This window comes from Gadus chalcogrammus, chromosome 20, assembly GCF_026213295.1.
Source record: "Gadus chalcogrammus isolate NIFS_2021 chromosome 20, NIFS_Gcha_1.0, whole genome shotgun sequence".
In the NCBI taxonomy this organism is placed as follows: domain Eukaryota; kingdom Metazoa; phylum Chordata; class Actinopteri; order Gadiformes; family Gadidae; genus Gadus; species Gadus chalcogrammus.
This window is the reverse complement of record NC_079431.1, coordinates 9,694,177-9,719,123: the sequence shown is the minus strand read 5'-3', so window position 1 is coordinate 9,719,123 and position 24,947 is coordinate 9,694,177. Positions and strand designations below refer to the sequence as shown.

Genomic DNA, 24,947 nt, shown 5'->3' with positions numbered 1-24,947 from the left:
GCTATTTCTGATGACATGTTATGAATGTTTTTTTCTCCACATAATGGACAACACCATATTAGGTTTAATGATTTTATAGATAAGTTAAAGACTACAAACATGGCCACTTTGTCATTTCCGCTTAAGCCAAGACTGACCAAAGGTTTACCTGGGTCAATTAGAACATGTAGGCGTGGCCTATTTACCGTTCCGCCCACTCCCAATATAACTGTTTGTTTACCTGTGTTCGGGAGATGCCTCATGAACCACCTCCTGAGCGCCAGCTTGTTTACTTTGTGTCTGTGTTAGAATAAACCACGTGCTGAACATTTACCACTCTCCCGAGTCATACCTAGCCCGACAGGGCCATACCACAAAGTTTCAAAATAGTTTTAATCAATACACACACACACACACACACACACACACACACACACACACACACACACACACACACACACACACACACACACACACACACACACACACACACACACACACACACACACACACACACACACGTCTAAGCAGGCAGGGCAGATCATAAACATGGGCTATCAATCAACAATACTATTACTCATTCAAGATGCTTACTTTTGCTGGTTTTTGGTCTTACGAAAGCGTCAAATGCAACATAGGCTATTAAACCCATTTGCATGTACTGCCAAATATTTTACTGTAGTTGGCCTTCTACATTTAATATGAACCGAGCAGCCAATGTCCCTTTTTATTCATTTCAGAAATGATATCAGATATTTTGTTGACATATGGACCACCAAACTACAAATACCTTGTTTTTCTCTTCAGAAATCTTGTCACCCTAATCTGGAGGCCCACATGGTTGAGCTAAGTCATTTTCCTGTATTGCAGGCAGGTTGGTGTCTTTCTGGGGCGGCCAGGACTGCGTGGAGGAGCAGATGTTCTTCAACGTGTCGTCCTGCAGCCTGTGGAGCAGCTCTCTCTGGCCCGGCTGGAGGTCAAGTTTCAGTGGTCAGGTGCTCAAGGCCCCAGAGTTTTTCCTGGGGCCCCGGACCATCGACGTGTCAAGGTACTTCGAGCCGCTCTGGACCAACGCAGCCGTGCTAGCGGGACCTCCGCCTCTAGCCCATCTCCATGCTGTACTATGACAACAACAACAACGTGGTGCTGCGGCACTACCAAAAGGTATTCCATCAAAGTCGCTAACGAAAGCGGCGCTTAGTTGATTAAGCCCGGTTAGAACTAACGCCAACTTCCACTAGAGGCTCAAGCCGTTCCATCAACCCAGTTCAGCCGCGCCTTGCTCAGGTTAGTTCAAGCCAGGCTAACAGTATTGTGGATTGCGCACGCTCACGAGATATGTAACCGGCCCAGAACCGTGAATGTCAAATAATGGATCAAATGTCCAAATAGGACCGAGCGGGATCTTTTCCAGCGGCGAACAGAAGCTGCTTGTGGAGGTCTATGAGGACTACAAGCATATAATAACTCAAAAAGGGAACACCGTAACCAATAAAATCGCCAATCTTTTGAATGAATAAGTAGTATTAAGCGTAACATATTTAAATGTAATATTGACCATAGATTAGTAATCAGGGAGATAGTCTTGAGGTAACGTGTCAGACTTGCACTCGGTCGTCCGGGGCTCAATCCCCATCTAATTAGTATTTTAGGAAGGAGTATTTTCTTTGGAGTATTTTTCTCAACAAAAGTGGTCTTGGCTGCCTGCCGAGAAACTCATCTGAATGGAATTTATGCGGCTGCAATTTCCCATGAAGCAGTGTCTTATCATTATCAGTAACATTAATATTAACATTAACTTTACCATGGGTTTTTGCAAGTTATATTTGGGGTCTAGGGATATTGTAAGACATATTTATTATGAAAAAAGTCAATTGTTAGGCCTCATTTCTCTGATATAAAGGAAATTACAAAAATAAGCCAACAGCAAGAATTCAATGACCTGCCCAGGACGAACTCAGGTCGCCCGTACTACAGGGCAGATACTGGACCACTCACCCAACTTCTGGTTCAGAATATACATTAATTTGTCTAAAAATGTGTTTAGAAAATATCCACTATAACAATAGATAGCAATTCATTGAATTATTTCATTTGCATCATTTAATTTTAGACCCTTACTGAAAACATAGGCTGTTTGTACTTCATATATGTACATTTATGACTAAATCGTGAGGACTAGGCTTTGCGTAACCTTCTGATGGTACACTTGTTTCCGACAGATGGGACTTCTCTGAAGCACAGCTCTAGTAAGCCTGACAGTTAGCCTGCTACCGACCAGGTTCATTTGGTCGGATAAATTGCCATGGTTACTTAGTGGGGATTCCCTTAAGTCACGTTGATGGAACGCAACTCTAGCTGAAAGTAGCGAGGCTAAGAGAAATAAGCCCGGCTTTGCCTTTAGCTTGGTTGATGGAATACCCCCCAGGACATGGTGGTGGATGAGTGCGGCTGTCGATGAGCGTGCGAGGGAACATGTCTGGTCATCACTAGTGCTCAAACCCCTGGTGGTGGAACAGGGGTTCAGAAGTTTTACATTTTGTAAAGGATACTTTTTTTACTTTCTTTTTTTAAGTAAAGAACATTGTTGTGGAAAGGAGGACTATTTCATATTTTTTTATGTTTAATATATTCGATTTCGGCATGCAGTAAACACGAAGGGATTTCCTTCTGGATTAAGACATTAATGTTTTTTATAGGCTGAATGACTGTGCAGTGCGCTGCACCAGGCTGCCCTCTTCAGGTAAGAGGAGGAAATATCATCATTGTCACGATACATGGATGCTTACAAACTAAAGGTGGGGTGGTTAAATTGCTGTAGATAAATGTCAAAGTTAACTATTCTATGTAGGATTTCAACAGAATTATTATTTTTTTACCCGAGATAAATTATAAAATGACTCAGAATTTCAAGGTTGATATATTTGTATGGCTCACTTGTTTAGGCAGTGATGCAGTAGGAAAGGAGCGATGACGCACACAGCTAATCTTCATTTTTCTGTCTTACAATAAACTGCACTGCTTTTTTCTCTTGCGTGATATCACACCCAGTTCAATAATTCAAACCAGTCTCATGCATTGTGGTGGTAACGTTGGCCTAATATGACTTGACTTTCAGTTGTGCCAATTCATGTGACCACACAAAGCGGTGTAATTGTGAGATGTGTATCCCCATATCTATGGTGCCAAACAAAGTGAAACCATTATTGACTGGCAACGTCATGGCCATGAACCGGCCCAGCTGAAGAGTAGTGTCTCTCTGTGTTAGAGAGGAAAGCATTACTTCTAAGAAATGGGGGGAAAACTCAAAGTGGCAAATGCCTAAGGTAGGCTACAGTGGTGAGATTATTATTTTTTTCACCCCAATCCTAAAAGTGCAGAATGTCTATAATCTGTCACTTCAATCTGAGAGTGGCAGTGATCCAGCCATGTTTAGAATGTTATGGAGAGTCTGTGCTGAGATTTTTAGGTTGCGATGCCATCTACAAGTGAAGTGCATGCAACTTGTCCCCCACAATATGCAACGACTAATAATATCTTAGTCTTATTATGTACATATTTAAAGAAAATGTTTTAGTAAACCTACTTGACTACTTTTAACAAGGTCTGTGAGTTCTGATTTTTTAAGTAGCTTGTGTGCATGAGACTGGTTTAAATTATTGGACCAACATGTGTGATGTGTGTTCAACAACAACAAATGAAATGTAGCAAAGGCTGTTCCGGCTACCAGGATTAGGGCAAAAACTATTTTTAAAGCTCACACACAACCTACTTTGTTCTTATAATATAGTATATAAGTGCTATTGATATGAATTTTTCAGTTGTCCAATTCCAGTCATCATTTACACACATCTAAATGCAATGCAATTCATTTCAATTCAAGATGCGCATCTCTTTCCCCGTCTCAACGGTGCCAAACACAGGGAAAATCTTTTCATCAAGATCGAAACTGACATTGAACGAGTAGATATGGAACTTGTTTCTCACATCGTAGAAGGACACAGTTCCCTCCTCCATGTCAAGGAACACACCCAACACACTGGGTGCACATCTGGCTAGCTTGGTGACTGGAACCGTCATGGCAATGAGCCGGCCCAATTGCAATTTTAAAGTCCAGTGGTAGGTTCTCTCGTTCAGACTTTTGAAGCCATTTCGGGGAGCTGACTCCCTGACCACCCCCACCCTCCACTCAATCTTGCCTCTGACATCCACCTCCCAGTAGTGCCTTCCGGAAGCAAAGCCCTCTCTGCCCAACACGCACCACCAGCCGTCATATCGTTGTTTGGTTCTTCTGAAGTCTTTCCATGGGTCGTAGACGTTCTCCACGATCTTGTCCATTTTCACCGCTCTCCCGTCTTCGGATATCTTCAGGCAAGGGTTTGCGGTAGACGGGTCTAGTCTGATCTCAACTGTGAATTGGTATTAGAGAATAGAAGGCAGGGGAAAATAAGACTTGATGCAATACGTTTTTTTCTATGCGTTGGTAAAAAAGAAAGAAAAACATCTGTACTGACCTCTAGTCTTGGTAATCCATTTCCATACTGTAACGTTCAAGAGAAATAGTCATCCATAACAATCTTTATCTTCAATAGTCAACTTACATACAGAACTTAAACTATAGTAACCCGTAACCTAAAGTAACAATATGTAAGACTTACCAGAATCTGGAGCATGTTGTGGATAAGCTAATTGAAGGAAACAATCACATGTAAGCACACACACAGAGGACCGGTTAGGTTACATTCAGCCGGAACAATGTTCTTTATTTTTATCTCTACCTTTACCTGTTAAGGCCTATGACTGCAACAAGAGAATGAAGAAAGAAGGATGTGGTGCAAACTAAGCCACAACAAAACAGCTTTTGTTCAGAGTCATTGACATATTGAACAATAAGCAACAGCAGGGCGGTGTCACGTTAAAAGGTGTCAACAACTGATACAATTTTCGCCCCCGGTACAATTTTAACGTGACAGCGGCAATCTCTTGTTCCAACAAACCATGTGCGTTAAAACAGCACCTAGGAATCTAAATTAAACCATTAGTATAATAATATTGATTAATTGCATTTATATAGTCCTTTAAGTACCCAAAGTGCTTCACATAGTGAGAATGTGTATGTATGTGTCTGTGTGTATAACCTCATCCACTCCATAATGATAAAAAATAGGAAGCACAAATATACCTTCACTTTTGAAGAAATCTTGATTTCTGTTCCAATGTTTTGCAATAGACAGCTGAAAAAAAACAAAAAAAACAAAACAAATCAATGCTAGAACCTAATGAATCTACAGGTTGGATAAATTTGAAATCTCATTGTTTCTGGGAACCTTTTGTCCTTCCTGCTTGAGGATACTCAAGATAACAAAGTCCAGCACAGGGAGTATGTTGGGCAGTTTGCCCTTCTTCCACAGTTTGAACATCTCTTTCACCACCTCATCCACATCCGTATCCAGACAGACCGAGTCCTGCAAATTTGTACAGTTAGTATTGTGTTCCTTGCACCCTTTTTAATGCTAGATAATACATGCGCTGCTGCTATGGAATGCTGTCTGACTTGCCATGACCTGCATGTGATGCCTGTATCTGACAACATACAGAATGACACCAACCCTCAAGATTGTTTATCTGTTCGACGCCTAACCTTGCAATGAGGCGGCAATAGCAGTGCTCATTAACTTAACCCCATGCCCTTCAAAAACATCTTGTTTTTTACAATGTAGAAAATGAGACTGATACGCAAACTACAGAAGCTGGTTTTAGGGAGATGTAACATCAGCCTAACATCGATACTGTCACAGCATTCCATAGTCTTATCTCATGATGGTTGTTTGGCCTTACGTCTTCCATCCCTTTCAGAATCCAGCTCAATGTAGAAAGATCAGCAATGGCCTTCTTCAGTCTTTTGCCCTCTTCAGGCTTTGGTGTACAAGCTTCTCCCCTGTTCTCCTCCAGCCCATTACTGCATGGGCTCAACACTGCTGTTTGTCCTTGGAGCATCTGGTAAACACACAATGTACTTTGGGGTTTGTCACTGCACATGCAGAATGTCCACAAACAATACATTTTACATCAAATGAAGGCAAGTTAGGTTAATGTACAGCAGTTGAATCACATTTTCCTTCCTTAGTTGACACACTGTTTGAGCAGGGAAGGAGAGCTGTATGGACCCCAAGGAAACACTATATTGGGGCATATCTGCCGTACTTAAGTTCTCTCTCCTGTATCTGCATCATACTGAATAGTCATTTAAGACTTAAATTCATAAATTGATATAACTTTGAAGTGTACATTCAACTCTTCCAACAATTATGCAATCATGACCTAGACGTGACTTACCTCGCATCTATTGTATTTGTACAGAAAGGTAAAAATACAGCTCAGATCAGAAATATGTTAACAAATTCATACTTCAAGAATAGAGACACAATTAATTAACAAACTTCCACATTTTCATTTAAACTTGAATTTTTCTTTGCGAAATAACAACAATGAATGTCAATAATCGATCGTTTTTATACCGATCATGGCCCGATAATTGAATACATTTAATGTTTGTATTACAATCAATTCTAATACAGTTTTCTGTTTTTATGACCAACCTCTGGGGCATGTGCTTTTGGCGGGAGGGCCTGAGCCAACTGAAGAAGGAATGCCTGTCGCTCCTCCAGACTAGACCCATCTTCACAGACATTGGTTGACAGTGAGAGATCTCTCGTCTGTGTAGAGTTATGATTGAGGAGTGTGGTTAGGTTAATCTCAGGTAATGTAATGTTAATACCATTCAAAGCAATCGGACCACAACTGGACCCACCTGCATTATCCGGTCCAGTTCCTGAGCAATATCTCTGAGTATGAGTTTAGATTCATCCAGGGTAAAGTCCACAGGTTCCGGTGCAGTGGAGTCCACACTCTATGAAGGAAGACATGAAAACAACTCAAACTACTGGTCACATTCCAAAATACTTCTGAGTGGCTTAGACTGGCTTTGTTCTCACCTTTGATTGTAGCATTTTGCTGACTTTTTTCATAAGCTGTATTGGCTCCTTTGTAAGTCATACAACAACACAGACAATAAATGACAGCATATCCAAGCCTTGTTTTGCATTTCTTAAATCAACAATCAACTATTAATAACCAAACTGCTAAAAAAAAATTTAGTGTACATGTGCGAAATATCTGGCAGCAATCTGTCCCACCACCTAGTGCTCCAGTGTTATGCAGAAGTCCCTCAACCTCTTTTCAAAACACAATTTTGTTTTCTGGATCATGACCCCCCCCCCCCCCTGTAATTCACACCCTCAGTGTTTCCCCTAGATTTCTTTGTAGCAGTGGTGCTCTGATTTGGTAACCTAGCAACGCTAGGGGGGGTCCGGGGGCATGCCCCCCCGGAAAAGTAAAATGGTTACTTCTGGTGAGATTCTTGGAGGGAAAATGTACAGATTGAGCTTCCAAATATGACATAACAACCAACAGAGTAAAGGTATCTACTGAGACCAGATCATTGTGCGAATGTGCCTTGTACTTGGCAGAAACTTTTTTTTATGTAGTGGCGCGGAGTCGGGGACAATCCGGGAAAACACTGCACCCTGGTATTAGGATTTTGGTAGCTTTAATGAGTATCTTACCTGAGCAAAATTTGGCTTTAAAAAGGGTTGTGAGTTACATTTTATTACTTTGTTCTTCTCCTTGATAGGACCAAAGCTACTGTAACTGCCAGCAGGTCTATCTCTCTCTGTAAAACATGGTGAAAGCAAAGCATATCTTTAATGTGATATGCACTAGACAACCACCGACACTGTAACCAATGCCATCACACATTGCACATCACACATGCCAATTGCTACTCAGTCAAAGTAACTTTAACATTTCCAGTCCACAACAAAAAACGATTTCGGCCTAAAAATCATACAATTCATACAAAAGTCACATGATATCTTGTGATGAAATGGAGATGATGTTTGATTGTCTTTTTTCAATTGACTGTCTCCAGGTTTCTTTGGACCTGTTTTAAATGTGTTTTGTATAAACATATAGGCTACTCACTTAAATACAATAAATTCCCAGGTTAGGGTTAGGCTTTTAGGGTTAGGCTTTTAAAACACAACCTTCTGATACTAGGCTATATAGATGTAAGTGTAACAAATAACAATTTCAGCTTAGCTCTCCGTGGGTTAAATAAAATGTTTTTAAATAAACAAACCTGCGTCAGAAGTCATCTTTGCTCTTCACAAACTTTGCATATCCAGGTGATACAAATCAGCTCCTCCAAACATACGTTTGGGTTGTTTACCCCATGTGAACTGTGGCAGTTGGCACAACAACCAAGCATACCTGTTGAACACAGTGGACTTTTATATGTGTAAGCCCCACCCAGAGCTATTTAGAGAAATTTGATCTCGCTGTATGAGGAACAAGTAAACAAGTCTAAACTGGATTAGGCATGCACTCATCTCGTAGAAGTTCTCAACAGAAGATAATTTTATACTTGATTGAATTTTTTTTTTTTTAACTTATTTAACACATGCGCTACATACAATCTCTCTCTCTCACACACACACACACACACACACACAGTTCTTTCTCTCTCTCCGTATCTCTCTTTCCCTTTCTCCTAACACGCGCACACACACACACACACACACACACACACACACACACACACACACACACACACACACACACACACACACACACACACACACACACACACACACACACACACACACACACACACACACACACACACACACACACATTTTGTACACCCTAAACAGCCAGCCAAACTGTTAAAGGAGCATTTCAACGGTGGAGGCATGAATATGTATTGAAATTGGGTCCTATATGTAGTCGAATAATAAAATAAAATTCTAATTTGGTGCCGTCTTGACCGAGAGAAGGCAGAAAGTGACTTTTTGGCGCTTGTGGATTGAATACAACAACTCCCACCATGCACCACGATGCACAGCTTCGCTGGCCACTCCCACTGATCTAGATCTCCGCCTATCGGACACCTCGCTGTTCCATCTACCAAGCTGATACCGCAAAACTGCTTGAAAATCATTCCACACAACATTTCTAGTGAAGGGTAGTTGGTGAACACGATCCGATTTCGGTTCAGGGATATCTCCGTAAAGACGAAGTCATTTCGAAACCGCATCGAGCTGTAGAAACGCTGTAGTAAATCTTCAAGGCGCTGGTTCTCCACAGAAAAAAGTGGAGCGCATCAAGCCTGCGCGCTGTATACAAACATTCAGTCACGAGGAGATTCAACCTTTTAAATTGAGCAGAAATACTTTTTAATGTACAGTTAGTAATTGCATTTATCTCACCTAGCTGCGTTGGCGCGTTGACGCGTTGGAAGCGTTGAACCATCACAATGATCAAGCGTCAGGTTAGGCGCGTTACCCGCGTTATCCAACGCGAGTACCTCGCGTTGGATAACGCGAGTAAAGGCTGGTTTATGCTCGGTTACGTAAGCGTAAGCGCAAGCGCAAGAGGCCCTTGCGCGCCCTTGCGCCCCCCTTGCGCGACTTCTCACGTCTTGCGTGCGTCGGGTGATTTTTCTAGACTTGCGTCATTTTTTACGTAAGCTTTTACGCGAGCAGCCCAGCCTGCAAGGCTGTGATTGGTTTGCTGGTCTGGTTACTACTTCCTGTCTGGAGTATCACCCGGCAGGCTCATATACAAAAGCATTAACCTGAAGTGAAGTTAACTTTGCTGCCAACACATTATGTCGTTTTAAAATGTAGAGAGATATGCACATTTATACAACCCCAATGATCAACAACTTCATCACCCCTGTTCCTCTGTCTGTTGCCATCATTCACTGTGTATGGGGAGAACACGATCTGGCACATAAACAAACCAACGACTCCCACAGACAAAGACGTCATTCTCGAGGTCGTCTTCAACGAAAAACTTTCCTCCACATATTACTCCACCTACTGTTCTGGCGGTAAATTGCTTGGCAACACGCGCAACACGCGCAACCTAAAAGGGAGCATGAATTGCTTTGAGTAAATTTTGCGCAACAACGTAACACCAACGCTGAAGCATGCAGCCGCCTTAAAGCAATTTACCGCCAGAACAGTAGGTGGAGTAATATGTGGAGGAAAGTTTTTCGTTGAAGACGACCTCGAGAATGACGTCTTTGTCTATGGGAGTCGTTGGTTTGTTTATGTGCCAGATCGTGTTCTCCCCATACACAGTGAATGATGGCAACAGACAGAGGAACAGGGGTGATGAAGTTGTTGATCATTGGGGTTGTATAAATGTGCATATCTCTCTACATTTTAAAACGACACGCAGTAACGCGCCCAACGCACCAACGCCCGGAGTTCAGAAAATTGAACTTTCAAAACTCCAACGCGTGACGCTTAGCCGCGGTAGCCAATCAGCGTTGAGCTTGACCCGACGTCACTGGCAGAGAGTAGTGAGCTTGGACAGAAGCATACGGCCGACATCTTTCTTTATTCTGTGTGGAAATAGTAACATAGTTACGCCATTAAATGCTTTTATGGAAACATTTTTAGCGAGAAATGTGCATTTTACTTTCATAATGTTCGCTCGGTGAATGTGAAGGATGTTTGGTTTGATAGTTATGACGAAGAGGGAACGCTCCGTTCACTTACATGGACAGAGTCTCTGGTTACTAAAGCCCCGTGCCCACTACATGCGTCCGTTGACTGATGTGGGAAGGCGTGGCTGACTGATGGGGGAGTAGTCTTTGCAGAGGCATCCTTCAGCCAATCAAATCGGGTTCTTCCCGCTTCTTCCTGCTTGTTGCGATGCAAGATGACCCGCTTTCCATGCAGTATCGTCAGAGCCCGAGTCGCGTCACAGTGCTTAAATTTGCATACGCGATTGTTACGTCCCCCGCTAGCGGAGGGGGTGGCAACATAAAACCAGATGTCTTTGGTTAACTGGAAGTTGTTTATTTGTTTATTTAGCCCAGAGCATGGGATAAGTTCCCGTGTAGCAATTAACAAGAACCTCGATCAACCAACAAATCCATTCGAAGACCCAATATGGCAAGCTTCATATCCAAGGCCAGCTGCCGTGGATGTTGAGCTCGCCCGTGCTTTATCCTCCCGGATCCTCGGCCCTCCGATGCAGCAGCCAATCACGTCCGGGGACAGGCACATCAAAATTAACATAATGGTCAACAAATCACACGCGGGGAAAAACACATAATCATTAGCATGAGCATCGACAAACTGAGGATTTTACCCATGAGGGCGGGGTGTCAATCAGCAACCGTACAGCGATCTGATTGGATGACGGATCCGTCGCTGCCAAAAAGTTGAACATTTTTCAACTTTCTGACGGAGCCGAAGGCTTCAACGGAACGTACGGATACACAATGCATTGCACGTCCGTCCCCATTAAAGTCAATAGGGATCACGCAACGGACGCATGTAGTGGGCACGGGGCGTTAGTTTCTGCTGGTGAAGTCCCACCCACTGGCACTGCTCTAATAGGTCTGTAGCGTCAGTGGGTCCCACCCCCTATAGAGGGGTGGGACTAGTGGTCTACACTTCCTATTTACTTCTACGCAAAAATCGTCATATTGCCTCATCTTAAACAGGAAGTGTTGGAGATCGATACAGACCTCTCCAGTCTCTCCAGAAAATAAGGGAATGATGCACGACCATTCAAAAATATGAGTGGGTTTCTAACGGTACAAAGCTTAATGGAAATGGGTGAAGTTTCCCTTTAAGTCCACGAGCGCGCAATATTCATGATGCATAGACATTTGAACCAATCAGGAGGCAGGATTTTACTGTAACTCAGTTACATCTATTCAACTTTTTTGCGTGAAATGAGAAGTAAATTGAAAAAATATATAATAATTTTTTTGAAGAGTGACGGAACTATACATCCGATAAACCATTGCGAACTTTTTCGCAATGGTTACATCCTATCGTTTCTTGCATCTTATAACCTTTCATTATTATATTGTTTATATTGTCGCATTCCCGTTACGTATTCATTCAACATTATGTATTCCTAGCTTTTATACTACCAACATTATTAAAAAGCACTGCTAGTGCTGTAAAATATTTCTTTTAACATGTAGGCCTACAGCTCATTTCCTCTACAGCTCTTACAGCAACTCTAACTTTCCATTGTTCTAAGGGAAATCATGGTTGCTGTTGTAAGCGATCGAGTTCAGTGGCAATAAGTCACCTGACTTTCGCAGGTGAGGATAAACGTTTCCATGATAACAGCGAGCTCCACCAATCGGGTTAGGGTGGGGTCTGTTGTAGTTACCGGCGTTGCTATGGTTACGATCTTGTGTGTTCCAACGGGTTATTAGCGGTGGTATCTAATAACTCGCTGTCTAATCAATACTTCATTCACTCTTCCGTGTGTCACGATCCTACTGTTGGGTAGGGTTAAGCTGGTTGGTAACTGGTGGTCATGGTAACGGTGGGAGTGGCTCCCTTGATTGGTTGATTGTGGTCACCTGGGGGATCCAAGATGGTGGATATACACAGCATGGTGGCCAGTGGTTACAGCCGGCAGGATAAGACTTTGTAAAGCCATTCACCCAGATGCCAGTACACACCAGAGCTAAGGAGTCCAACGGGGGAACGTGACCGCCCCTTCACCGTCTTTGTTTGTCAAGTGTTTGTCTAAACATGTAAACCATAACTGAACGAGACAGCTACCGTTCACCACAGCGCTTGGGCTATCTCCATAGCAAGAGAGAGAAGGACCAGCACTCACCAGGAACCCAGGTGAGTCACTACACACATGCCCCGGAAGCTAGTTGCCTACCAGCTGTGGTTATACCACGTATGTGTCTCGACTCCTGCCTAGACAGAGAGCCGGTTTTCCCTAGATACCAGTGGGGTCGTGACACGTGATCATTACAATATTATGAATAGACTGCGTTGGGTTCTCCGATGTCTCTCCCTCTTCCACAACAGGTATAGACATGCAATGCTGGTGCATGAAGCACTAGACCCGGCAGGACGGTCTGGAGAAGAGCAATACATTTCTTGTTAGTTTCGATAACATTTTTGCGGGAGCCATTCACCAAGCTGGCTTTTCCCGCTGGCGCGGGGAAGCTGCTTTCATTTTCTTCAGCACAAGAGGTGTGATCAACGGGCCTAGTTCGAGTCTGTACACAATTGGCTGCTTGCCATTGCTCCCCTGTCATCATTGTGTTCAACCAGCTAATTGCGCAGCAGGGGGAAAAGCCAGCTTGGTGAACCTGTACGCTAGCCTGGGTACACCCATGCTGCCTTTCACGCGATTTCATTTCGCGCTGCTAGGCAGCCTGGATTACATGGATCCAAATTTCGCCTGAGATAAGGAACGGGGAGGGACGACGAGATGATGACGACGGCTATTCGCCAAACCCATCGTCTTCCTCCTCACCGAATTTCTGTGGCTCTACATCAGGGGTCTCAAACTCACGGCCCGGGGGCCAATTGAGGCCCGCGGGATGATATTTTGTGGCCCCCTACTTGACATCAAAGTTTAGTGTTAGTGCGGCCCGCGGGTTGTTGTCAAACGCACCTTTTGGCTGAGTGGCTTGCCACGCTTTTTTATCGCTTGTGATAGGGTGACCAGATGTCCCGGTTTTGCCGGGACAGTCAAAATTTTGAGTTGCATGTCCTGAAAATCTAGATTTTTCCATCTAGATTCCACTTGGATTTTGGATTGTTGGGCCGTTAAAGTAGTGCTGCTTTCCGGAAACAAAAATCGTCATTAGACGCTTGGACACAAAATTATTGGAAAATTGGCTACAGGTTGAAATATAGAGTTTTTATTTAATATAGTGACAATATTTAAATTCACCAGAAGGAAAAATTGGCGTTCTTTTTATCACTACCTTTACCTATGAAGGCCTACGACTGCAACAAGAGAATGAAGAAAGAAGGATGTAGGAGCAACGCCATCATAAAATAGTTTTTGTTAGGAGGCATTGACATATTGAACAATAAGCAACACGAGGGCGGCAATCACTGGTTCCAACAATCCTTATGCTTTAAAAAAATCTAAGTATAATAATATTGATTAATATAACCCTTTAAAGGTACCCAAAGTTCTTGACATAGTGAGTATGTGTGTGTAGGTGTCCACTACATAATCATAAAAAATAGGAAGCACAAATATGCCTCTACTGTTGAAGAGTTCTTGATTTCTGTTCAAATGTTTTACAATTTACAGCAGTTTAAAAATAAGACATAGAGAAACAAATCAAAGCAATTTCAGCTCAGCTCTATGTTATCACACATAGTGAACCGGAAAGTTTGACTTTCAATAAGTAACAGCATAAGAAACAAAATTCAATGTCACACATATTGTCATACAATCTTACAATTCTTCGCTATACATTATACAAAATATAGTTTCAGATTTGTGAAATCTTTTTTCTATTTGTGAAAATGCAATAAAGACACCTTTCAACGCTTTTTTGGGGTCCAAACCGCATAAGAACTGGTCCTGATTGAAAACCAATACACATGGACTCTTCAAATCTGGACTACATTATCACAGTGAGGCTATACATGATTAAAAACATAGTTTCCGATTTGTGAAACTTTTACCCTATTTGTGAAAATGCAATAAAGGCTCATTTTAATGCCTTTTAGGGGTCAAGACCACATTAGAACTGGTCCTGATTGAAAACCACTGCACCAACACTATTCAAATCTGGACTAGATAATCACAGTAAGCCTTTACATGATTAAAAACACAGTTTCAGATTTGTGTATGTGCACACACACACACTGTAAATTATTTTGGTTTATGCTATTTCTGATGACTTGTTTCAAGCTAACAGTTATGAATGTTTATTTCTCCACATAATGGACAACACCATATTAGGTTTAATAATTTTATAGATAAGTTAAAGACCTCAAACATGGCCACTTTGCCATTTCCGCTTAAGCCAAGACCGACCAAAGGTTTACCTGGTAATATTAGAACATGTAGGCGTTATTTACCATTCCGCCCACTCCCAATATAACTTTGTTTACCTGTGTTCGGGCGATTCCTCATGAACCAGCTCCTGAGCCTTGTTTACCTTGTGTCTCTGTTAGAATAAACCACGTGCTGAACATTTACCACTCTCCGAGTCATACCACAAAGGATCGAAATAGATTTAATCAACACACACACACACGTCTTTAAGCAGGCAGGGCAGATCATAAACATGGGCTATCAATCAACAATACTATTACTCATTCAAGATGCCTACTTTTGCTGGTTTTTGGTCTTACGAAAGCGTCAAACGCAACGTAGGCTATTAAACCATTTTGCATGTACTGCCAAATATTTGACTATAGTTGGCCTTCTACATTTAAGATTAAGCGAGCAGAAAATGTCCCTTTTTATGATATCAGATATTTTGTTGACATATGGACCACCATATGGAAATCTTGTCACCTTAATCTGGAGGCCCACATGGTTGAGCTAAGTCTATGTCCAGTAGTGCAGGCAGGTTGGTGTCTTGCTGGGGTGGCCAGGACTGCGTGGAGGAGCAGATGTTCTTCAACGTGTCGTCCTGCAGCCTGTGGAGCAGCTCTCTCGGGCCCGGCTGGAGGTCGAGTTTCAGTGGTCAGGTGCTCAAGGCCCCTGAGTTTTTCCTGGGGCCCCGGGCCATCGACGTGTCAAGGTACTTCGAGCCGCTCTGGACCAACGCAGCCGTGCTAGCGGGCCCTCTGCCTCTCTCCCATCTCCATGCTGTACTATGACAACAACAACAACGTGGTGCTGCGGCACTACCAGAGGGGTATTCCATCAAAGTCGCTAACGAAAGCGGTGCTTAGTTGATTAAGCCCGGTTAGAACTAACGCTAACTTCCACTTGAGGCTCAAGCCGTTCCATCAACCCAGTTCAGCCGCACCTTACTCAGGTTAGTTCAAGCCAGGCTAACAGCATCGTGGATTACGCACGTTCACGAGATATATAACCAGCCCAGAACCGTGGATGTCAAATCATTGATCAAATGTCCGAATAGGACCGAGCGGGATCTTTTCCAGCGGCGAACAGAAGCTGCTTTTGGAGGTCTATGAGGACTACAAGCATATAATAACTCAAAAAGGGAACACCGTAACCAATAAAATCGCCAATCTTTTGAATGAATAAGTAGTATTAAGCGTAACATATTTAAATGTAATATTGACCATAGGTTAGTAATCAGGGAGATAGTCTTGAGATAACGTGTCAGACTTGCACTAGGTCGTCCGGGGCTCAATCCCCATCCAATTAGTATTTTAAGGAGTATTTTCTTTGGAGTATTTTTCTCAACAAAAGTGGTCTTGGCTGCCTGCCGAGAAACTCACCTGAATGGAATTTATGCGGCTGCAATTTCCCATGAAGCAGTGTCTTATCATTATCAGTAACATTAATATTAACATTAACTTTACCATGGGTTTTTGCAAGTTATATTTGGGGTCTAGGGATATTGTAAGACATATTTATTATGAAAAAAGTCAATTGTTAGGCCTCATTTCTCTGATATAAAGGAAATTACAAAAATAAGCCATCAGCAAGAATTCAATGACCTGCCCAGGACGAACTCGGGTCGCCCGTACTACAGGGCAGATACTGGACCACTCACCCAACTTCTGGTTCCGAATATACATTAATTTGTCTAAAAATGTGTTTAGAAAATATCCACTATAACAATAGATAGCAATTCATTGAATTATTTCATTTGCATCATTTAATTTTAGACCCTTACTGAAAACATAGGCTGTTTGTACTTCATATATGTACATTTATGACTAAATCGTGAGGACTAGGCTTTGCATAACCTTCTGATGGTACACTTGTTTCCGACAGATGGGACTTCTCTGAAGCACAGCTCTAGTAAGCCTGACAGTTAGCCTGCTACCGACCAGGTTCATTTGGTCTGATAAATTGCCATGGTTACTTAGTGGGGATTCCCTTAAGTCACGTTGATGGAACGCAAGTCTAGCTGAAAGTAGCGAGGCTAAGAGAAATAAGCCCGGCTTTGCCTTTAGCTTGGTTGATGGAATACCCCCCAGGACATGGTGGTGGATGAGTGCGGCTGTCGATGAGCGTGCGAGGGAACATGTCTGGTCATCACTAGTGCTCAAACCCCTGGTGGTGGAACAGGGGTTCAGAAGTTTTACATTTTGTAAAGGATACTTTTTTTACTTTCTTCTTTTAAGTTAAGAACATTGTTGTGGAAAGGAGGACTATTTCATATTTTTTTATGTTTAATATATTCGATTTCGGCATGCAGTAAACACGAAGGGATTTCCTTCTGGATTAAGACATTAATGTTTTTTATAGGCTGAATGACTGTGCAGTGCGCTGCACCAGGCTGCCCTCTTCAGGTAAGAGGAGGAAATATCATCATTGTCACGATACATGGATGCTTACAAACTAAAGGTGGGGTGGTTAAATTGCTGTAGATAAATGTCAAAGTTAACTATTCTATGTAGGATTTCAACAGAATTATTATTTTTTTACCCGAGATAAATTAAAAAATGACTCAGAATTTCAAGGTTGATATATTTGTATGGCTCACTTGTTTAGGCAGTGATGCAGTAGGAACGGAGCGATGACGCACACAGCTAATCTTCATTTTTGACTTCCAAGAAGCTGCACTGCTAGTGCTTTGCATTCCATTTCTCTTGTGTGATATCACACCCAGTTCAATAATTCAAACCAGTCTCATGCATTGTGGTGGTAACGTTGGCCTAATATGACTTGACTTTCAGTTGTGCCAATTCATGTGACCACACAAAGCGGTGTAATTGTGAGATGTGTATCCCCATATCTATGGAGCCAAACAAAGTGAAACCATTAGTGACTGGCAGCGTCATGGCCATGAACCGGCCCAGCTGAAGAGTAGTGTCTCTCTGTGTTAGAGAGGAAAGCATTACTTCTAAGAAATGGGGGGAAAACTCAAAGTGGCAAATGCCTAAGGTAGGCTACAGTGGTCAGATTATTATTTTTTTCACCCCAATCCTAAAAGTGCAGAATGTCTATAATCTGTCACTTCAATCTGAGAGTGGCAGTGATCCAGCCATGTTTAGAATGTTATGGAGAGTCTGTGCTGAGATTTTTAGGTTGCGATGCCATCTACAAGTGAAGTGCATGCAACTTGTCCCCCACAATATGCAACGACTAATATCTTAGTCTTATTATGTACATATTTAAAGAAATTGTTTTAGTAAACCTACTTGACTACTTTTAACAAGGTCTGTGAGTTCTGATTTTTTAAGTAGCTTGTGTGCATGAGACTGGTTTAAATTATTGGACCAACATGTGTGATGTGTGTTCAACAACAACAAATGAAATGTAGCAAAGGCTGTTCCGGCTACCAGGATTAGGGCAAAAACTATTTTTAAAGCTCACACACAACCTACTTTGTTCTTATAATATAGTATATAAGTGCTATTGATATGATTTTTTCAGTTGTCCAATTCTAGTCATCATTTGCACACATCTTAATGCAGTGCAATTCATTTCAATTCAAGATGCGCATCTCTCTCCCCGTCTCAACGGTGCCAAACACAGGGAAAATCTTTTCATCAAGATCGAAACTGACATTGAACGAGTAGATGTGGAACCTGTTTGTCACATCGTAGAAGGACACATTTCCCTCCTCCATGTCAAGGAACACACCCAACACACTGGGTGCACATCTGGCTAGCTTAGTGACTGGAACCGTCATGGCCATGAGCCGGCCCAATTGCAATTTCAAAGTCCAGTGATAGGTTTTCGGGTTCAGGCTTTTAAAGCCATTTCGGGGAGCTGACTCCCTGACCACCCCCATCCTCCACTCCGTCTTGCCTCTGACATCCACCTCCCAGTAATGCTTTCCGGAAGCAAAGCCCTCTTTGCCCAACACGCACAACCAGCCGTCATATCGGTGTTTGGTTCTTGTGAAGCCTTTCCATGGGTCGTAGATGCTCTCCACGATCTCGTCCATTTTCAACGCTCTCCCGTCTGGGGATATCTTCAGAGACGGGTTTGCGGTAGACGGGTCTAGTCTGACCTCAGCTGTGAATTGGTATTAGAGAATAGAAGGCAGGGGAAAATAAGACGATGCAATACGTTTTTTTCTATGCGTTGGTAAAAAAGAAAGAAAAACGTCTGTACTGACCTCTAGTCTTGGTAATCCATTTCCATACTGTAACGTTCAAGAGAAATAGTCATCCATAACAATCTTTATCTTCAATAGTCAACTTACATACAGAACTTAAACTATAGTAACCCGTAACCTAAAGTAACAATATGTAAGACTTACCAGAATCTGGAGCATGTTGTGGATCAGCTAATTGAAGGAAACAATCACATGTAAGCACACACACAGAGGACCGGTTAGGTTACATTCAGCAGGAACAATGTTCTTTCTTTTTATCTCTATCTTTACCTGTTAAGGCCTATGACTGCAACAAGAGAATGAAGAAAGAAGGATGTAGGTGCAAACTAAGCCACAACAAAACAGCTTTTGTTCAGAGTCATTGACATATTGAACAATAAGCAACAGCAGGGCGGCAATCTCTTGTTGAATCTAAATTAAATTAAAGTATAATAATATTGATTAATTGCATTTATATAGCCCTTTAAGTACCCAGAGTGCTTTACATAGTGAGAATGTGTGTGTATGTGTCTGTGTGTATAACCTCATCCGCTACATAATGATAAAAAGTAGGAAGCACTTTGTAACTGTGTTTTGAAAAGTGCTATATAAATAAACTTCATTATTATTATTATTATTATTATTATTATTATACCCTTACTGTTGAAGAGCTCTTGATTTCTGTTCCAATGTTTTGCAATAGACAGCTGTTTAAAAAAGACAGAAAAACAAATCAATGCTAGAACCTAATGAATCTACAGGTTGGTTACATTTGAAATCTCATTGCTTCTGGGAACCTTTTGTCCTTCCTGCTTGAGGATACTCAAGATAACAAAGTCCAGCACAGGGAGTATGTTGGGCAGTTTGGCCTTCTTCCACAGTTTGAACATCTCTTTCACCACCTCATCCACATCCGTATCCAGACAGACCGAGTCCTGCAAATTTGTTCAGTTAGTATTGTGTTCCTTCCACCCTTTTTAATGCTAGATAATACATGCGCTGCTGCTATGGAATGCTGTCTGACTTGCCATGACCTGCATGTGATGCCTGTATCTGACAACATACAGAATGACACCAACCCTCAAGATTGTTTATCTGTTCGACGCCTAACCTTGCAATGAGGCGGCAATAGCAGTGCTCATTAACTTAACCCCATGCCCTTCAAAAACATCTTGTTTTTTACAATGTAGAAAATGAGACTGATACGCAAACTCCAGAAGCTGGTTTTAGGGAGATGTAACATCAGCCTAACATCGATACTGTCACAGCATTCCATAGTCTTATCTCATGATGATTGTTAAGCCTTACCTCTTCCATCCCTTTCAGAATCCAGCTCAATGTAGAAAGATCACCAATGGCCTTCTTCAGTCTTTTGCCCTCTTCAGGCTTTGGTGTGCCATCTTCTCCCCTGTTCTCCTCCAGCCCATTACTGCATGGGCTCAACACTGCTGTTTGTCCTTGGAGCATCTGGTAAACACACAATGTACTTTGGGGTTTGTCACTGCACATGCAGAATGTCCACAAACAATACATTTTACATCAAATGAAGGCAAGTTAGGTTAATGTACAGCAGTTGAATCACATTTTCCTTCCTTAGTTGACACACTGTTTGAGCAGGGAAGGAGAGCTGTATGGACCCCAAGGAAACACTATATTGGGGCATATCTGCCGTACTTAATTTCTCTCTCCTGTAACTGCATCATACTGAATAGTCATTTCAGACTTAAATTCATAAATTGATTTAACTTTGAAGTGCACATTCAACTCTTCCAACAATTATGCAATCATGACCTAGACGTGACTTACCTCGCATCTATTGTATTTGTACAGAAAGGTAAAAATACAGCTCAGATCAGAAATATGTTGACAAATTCACATTTCAAGAATAGAGCCACAATTAATTAACAAACTTTCACATTTTCATTTAATCTTGAATCGTTCTTTGCGAAATAACAACGATGAATGTCAATAATCGATCGTTCTTATACCGATCATGGCCGATAATTGAATCCATTAAATGTTTGTATTACAATCAATTCTAATACAGTTTTCTGTTTTTATGACCAACCTCTGGGGCATGTGCTTGTGGCGGGAGGGCCTGAGCCAACTGAAGAAGGAATGCCTGTCGCTCCTCCAGACTAGACCCATCTTCACAGACATTGGTTGACAGTGAGAGATCTCTCGTCTGTGTAGAGTTATGATTGAGGAGTGTGGTTAGGTTAATCTCAGGTAATGTAATGTTAATACCATTCATAGCAATTGGACCACAACTGGACCCACCTGCATTATCCGGTCCAGTTCCTGAGCAATCTCTCTGAGGATGAGTTTAGATTCGTCCAGGGGGAAGTCCACAGGTTCCGGCGCAGTGGGATCCTCACTCTATGAAGGAGGACATGGAAACAACTCAAACTGCTGGTCACATTCCAAAATTCATGCTGTTTATCTTCTGAGTGGCTTAGACTGGCTTTGTTCTCACCTTTGAGTGTAGTTTATTGCTGACTTTTTTCATAAGCCGTTCCGCCTGCTTTGTAAGGCATACAACAACACAGACAATAAATGACAGCATATCCAAGCCATGTTTTGCATTTCTTAAATCAACAATCAACTAATAATAACCAAACTGCTAAAAAAAGAATTGAGTGTGCATGTGCAAAATATAATGTGCGAAATATCAGTCCCACCACCTAGTGCTCCACTGTTATGCAGAAGTCCCTCAACCTCTTTTCAAAACACAATTTTGTTATCTGGATCCCCCTATATGACCCCCCTGTAATTCACACCCTCAGTGTTTCCCCTAGATTGTTTTGTATCAGTGGTGCTCTGAGTTGGTAACCTAGCAACATTAGGGGGGTCCGGGGGCATGCCCACCCGGAAAAATGAAACGGGTACTTCTGGTGAGATTTTTTGGGGAAAAATGTACAGATTGAGCTTCCAAACATGACATAACAACCAACAGAGTCAAGGTATCTGCTGAGACCAGATCATTGTGCGAATGTGCCTTCTACTTTTTTTGTAGTGGCGCGGACAATCAGGGGAAACACTGCACCCTGGTACTAGGATTTTGGTAGCTTTAATGAGTAGCTTACCTGAGCAAAATTTGGCTTGAAAAAGGGTAGTGAGTTACATTTTATTACATTGTTCTGCTCCATGATGGGACCAAAGCTGCTGTAACTGCTACCACATCTATTTCTCTCTGTAAAACATGGTGAAAGCAAAGCATATCTTTAATGTGATATGCACTAGACAACCACCAACACTGTAACTAATGCCATCACACATTGCCCATCACACATGCAAATTGCTACACAGTCAAAGTAACATCAACATTTCCAGTCCACAACAAAAAACGATTTCTGCCTAAAAATCATACAATTTATACAAAAATCACATGATGTCTTGTGATGAAATTGAGAGGATGTTTGATTGTCTTTTTCAATTGACTGTCTCCAGGTGTCTTTGGACCTGTTTTAAATGTGTTTTGTATGAACATATAGGCTACTCACTTAAATACAATAAATTCCCAGGCAGGCCCAAAACGGTTAGGGTTAGGCTTATAAACACAGCATTCTGACACTAGGCTATATAGATGTAAGTGTAACAAATAATAATTTCAGCTTAGCTCTCCGGGGGTTAAATCAAATGTTTTTAAATAAACCAACCTGCGTCAGAAGTCATCTTTGCTCTTCACAAACTTTGCATATCCAGGTGATACAAATCAGCTCCTCCAAACATACGTTTGGGCTGTTTACCCCATGGGAACTGTGGTAGTTGGCACAACAACCAAGCATACCTGTTGAACACAGTGGACTTTTATATGTGTAGCCCCACCCAGAGCTATTTAGAGAAATTTGATCTCTCTGTATGAGGAACAAGGAAACAAGTCTCAACTAGATTAGGCATGCACCCATCCCGGAGAAGTTCTCAGCAGAAGATAATTTTATACAGTTGTGTTTTAAATCTGAGCTCTTAAAATAATAAAGAGGTCCGTCGTCATCTTGGTTGTTTACGAAAATGCATCAACGGCATCTCCCATCGCTCCTCTCATCGTATCAAACCACATTAGATACACAATAAATAAAACATCACCGGGCCGCATTTTTTACAAAGGTAGTATTACGCATGCGCGATGACAAATGTACAGATTGAGCATGCAAAGCTGCTATTGCTTAAATGTTGTTTACGTTATGTGCTGAGCGTGTGGATGTGTGCGTTCATAGGCTTCAGTAAGTGTGTATAGTTGATTGGTATGCTTTTTGGGTGTGATAGAGGTATGCATATTTTCTACGTTCTCTTTCACACAAACACACACACACACAAAGTTCACATGCGCAACATATTTTTCCACATAGATATATTTCTCACATATTTATTGACAAAGAGTTAGCTTACAGTACACACTAATTTCACACATGCGCTACATACAATCTCTCTCTCTCACACACACACACACACACACACACACACACACACACACACACACACACACACACACACACACACACACACACACACACACACACACACACTATCTTTCTCTCTCTCCGTATCTCTCTTTCCCTTTCTCCAACGCCCCCGCACACGCGCTCGCACACACACACACACACACACACACAGCTCAGCTCACACACATTTTGTACACCCTAAACAGCCAGCCAAACTGTTAAGTCCACGAGCGCGCGCAATATTCATGATGCATATAACTTTTAACCAATCAGGAGGCAGGATTTTACTGTAACTCAGTTGCATCTATTCAACTTTTTTGCGTGAAATGAGAAATAAATTGAAAATAAATACATTATTTCTTTTGTAGATTGACGGAACTACTCATCCGATAAACCATTTTGAACTTTTTAGCTTTTATACTACCAACATTACTAAAAATCACTGCTAGTGCTGTAACATATATATTTTAACATGTAGAGCTAATTTCCTCTACAGCTCTTACAGCAACTCTAACTTTCCATTGTTCTAAGGGAAATAATTTTTGCTGCTATAAGCGATCGAGTTCAGTGGCAGAAGTCATTGACGACTTGACTTTCGCAGGTGAGGATTAACGTTTCCATGATAACAGCGAGCTCCACCAATCAAAGATGTTGAGTTACGCTTTAGGATTGTTGGTAGCGTAATAGTAGGTGGTCTCAAATAACATTGCGAATTAAACGCGTTTTTCTAAAAACTAGAAGTTTGTCTTTAACTTCTGGATTCTACAAGAGCCTATACCATAGTTTCACAATATTACAGCACTTGGTACGTACACTTTGGATGGTTACGACATTATGGATTTTATTCAAAACCTCTATGAAGAAAATGAATGGGATTTTTACTTCCGGAACCACACTTTTGCGCTCTATTACGCGAAAGCCAGGCCATTCCACCAATCCGCCGCCTGCTTGGCTGCTGAGTGACGCACGTCTCTCACGTGGCCACTTCAGACATCCACGGGGAAAAGCCTACATTAAAAGATCGATCATGTGTAACCGATTGTGTGCGGCCACGGTACGCTCTTTTTACAGTGGATGTATCGCAATGGTGAGGCGCACACAGCCTTTGGCCGTGTTCTGTAAATGTTTTAGTACACACCAGGTGCTCCGGCGGGAGTCCTGGAGCTCTATATCTAAATAATATCATATTATACATAGATATCTATACAAAATAATACATATTATCACGGCCAAAAGCTGTGTGTGCCTCCGGACGAAATTATGAATCCCAAACGACTGCGTCGGGTTCTCCGACGTCTTTGGATCTTCCACTTCTACATCAATCTGAAGTAGACTGAACCTCTGTCCATGCGAGGGCGCTCGCCGCTGAGTGCAGAATGAATGGGAGTCAACGGGGTTTCCCCCCTTAAATTCCACTTTTCTCAGGGTGTAATTTTTTGTCA

At 42.0% G+C, this 24,947-nt stretch overlaps 2 protein-coding genes across 6 annotated transcripts; both read right to left on the bottom strand.

Moving 5' to 3' along the window:
* Positions 1-441: 441 nt before the first annotated feature.
* On the bottom strand, positions 442-22,832 carry LOC130373324 (butyrophilin subfamily 3 member A1-like). Of its 4 annotated transcripts, none has more exons than XM_056579737.1 (11): positions 22,723-22,832; positions 22,150-22,256; positions 21,540-21,584; positions 6,791-6,889; positions 6,579-6,695; positions 5,818-5,976; positions 5,307-5,444; positions 5,162-5,213; positions 4,638-4,664; positions 4,494-4,520; positions 442-4,388 (listed from the first exon to the last, which is right to left on the bottom strand). In XM_056579737.1, the coding sequence occupies exons 1-11, from the start codon at positions 22,736-22,738 to the stop codon at positions 3,853-3,855; spliced, it is 1,323 nt and encodes a 440-aa protein (XP_056435712.1). In that variant the 5' UTR covers positions 22,739-22,832; the 3' UTR covers positions 442-3,852. The 4 variants fall into 4 exon arrangements, with proteins under 4 accessions (XP_056435712.1, XP_056435710.1, XP_056435713.1 ...); XM_056579735.1 differs by having other exon boundaries at positions 443-4,388; positions 21,540-21,587; XM_056579738.1 differs by lacking the exons at positions 21,540-21,584; positions 22,150-22,256; positions 22,723-22,832 and adding exons at positions 6,975-7,711; positions 8,180-8,319 and having other exon boundaries at positions 443-4,388.
* On the bottom strand, positions 15,341-21,527 carry LOC130373326 (butyrophilin subfamily 3 member A1-like). Of its 2 annotated transcripts, none has more exons than XM_056579740.1 (8): positions 21,344-21,527; positions 21,132-21,248; positions 20,372-20,530; positions 19,861-19,998; positions 19,719-19,770; positions 19,229-19,255; positions 19,085-19,111; positions 15,341-18,981 (listed from the first exon to the last, which is right to left on the bottom strand). In XM_056579740.1, exons 1-8 carry the CDS (start codon positions 21,347-21,349, stop codon positions 18,446-18,448), a joined length of 1,062 nt encoding a protein of 353 aa, XP_056435715.1. In that variant the 5' UTR covers positions 21,350-21,527; the 3' UTR covers positions 15,341-18,445. The 2 variants fall into 2 exon arrangements, with proteins under 2 accessions (XP_056435715.1, XP_056435716.1); XM_056579741.1 differs by having other exon boundaries at positions 19,725-19,770.
* Positions 22,833-24,947: the final 2,115 nt, after the last annotated feature.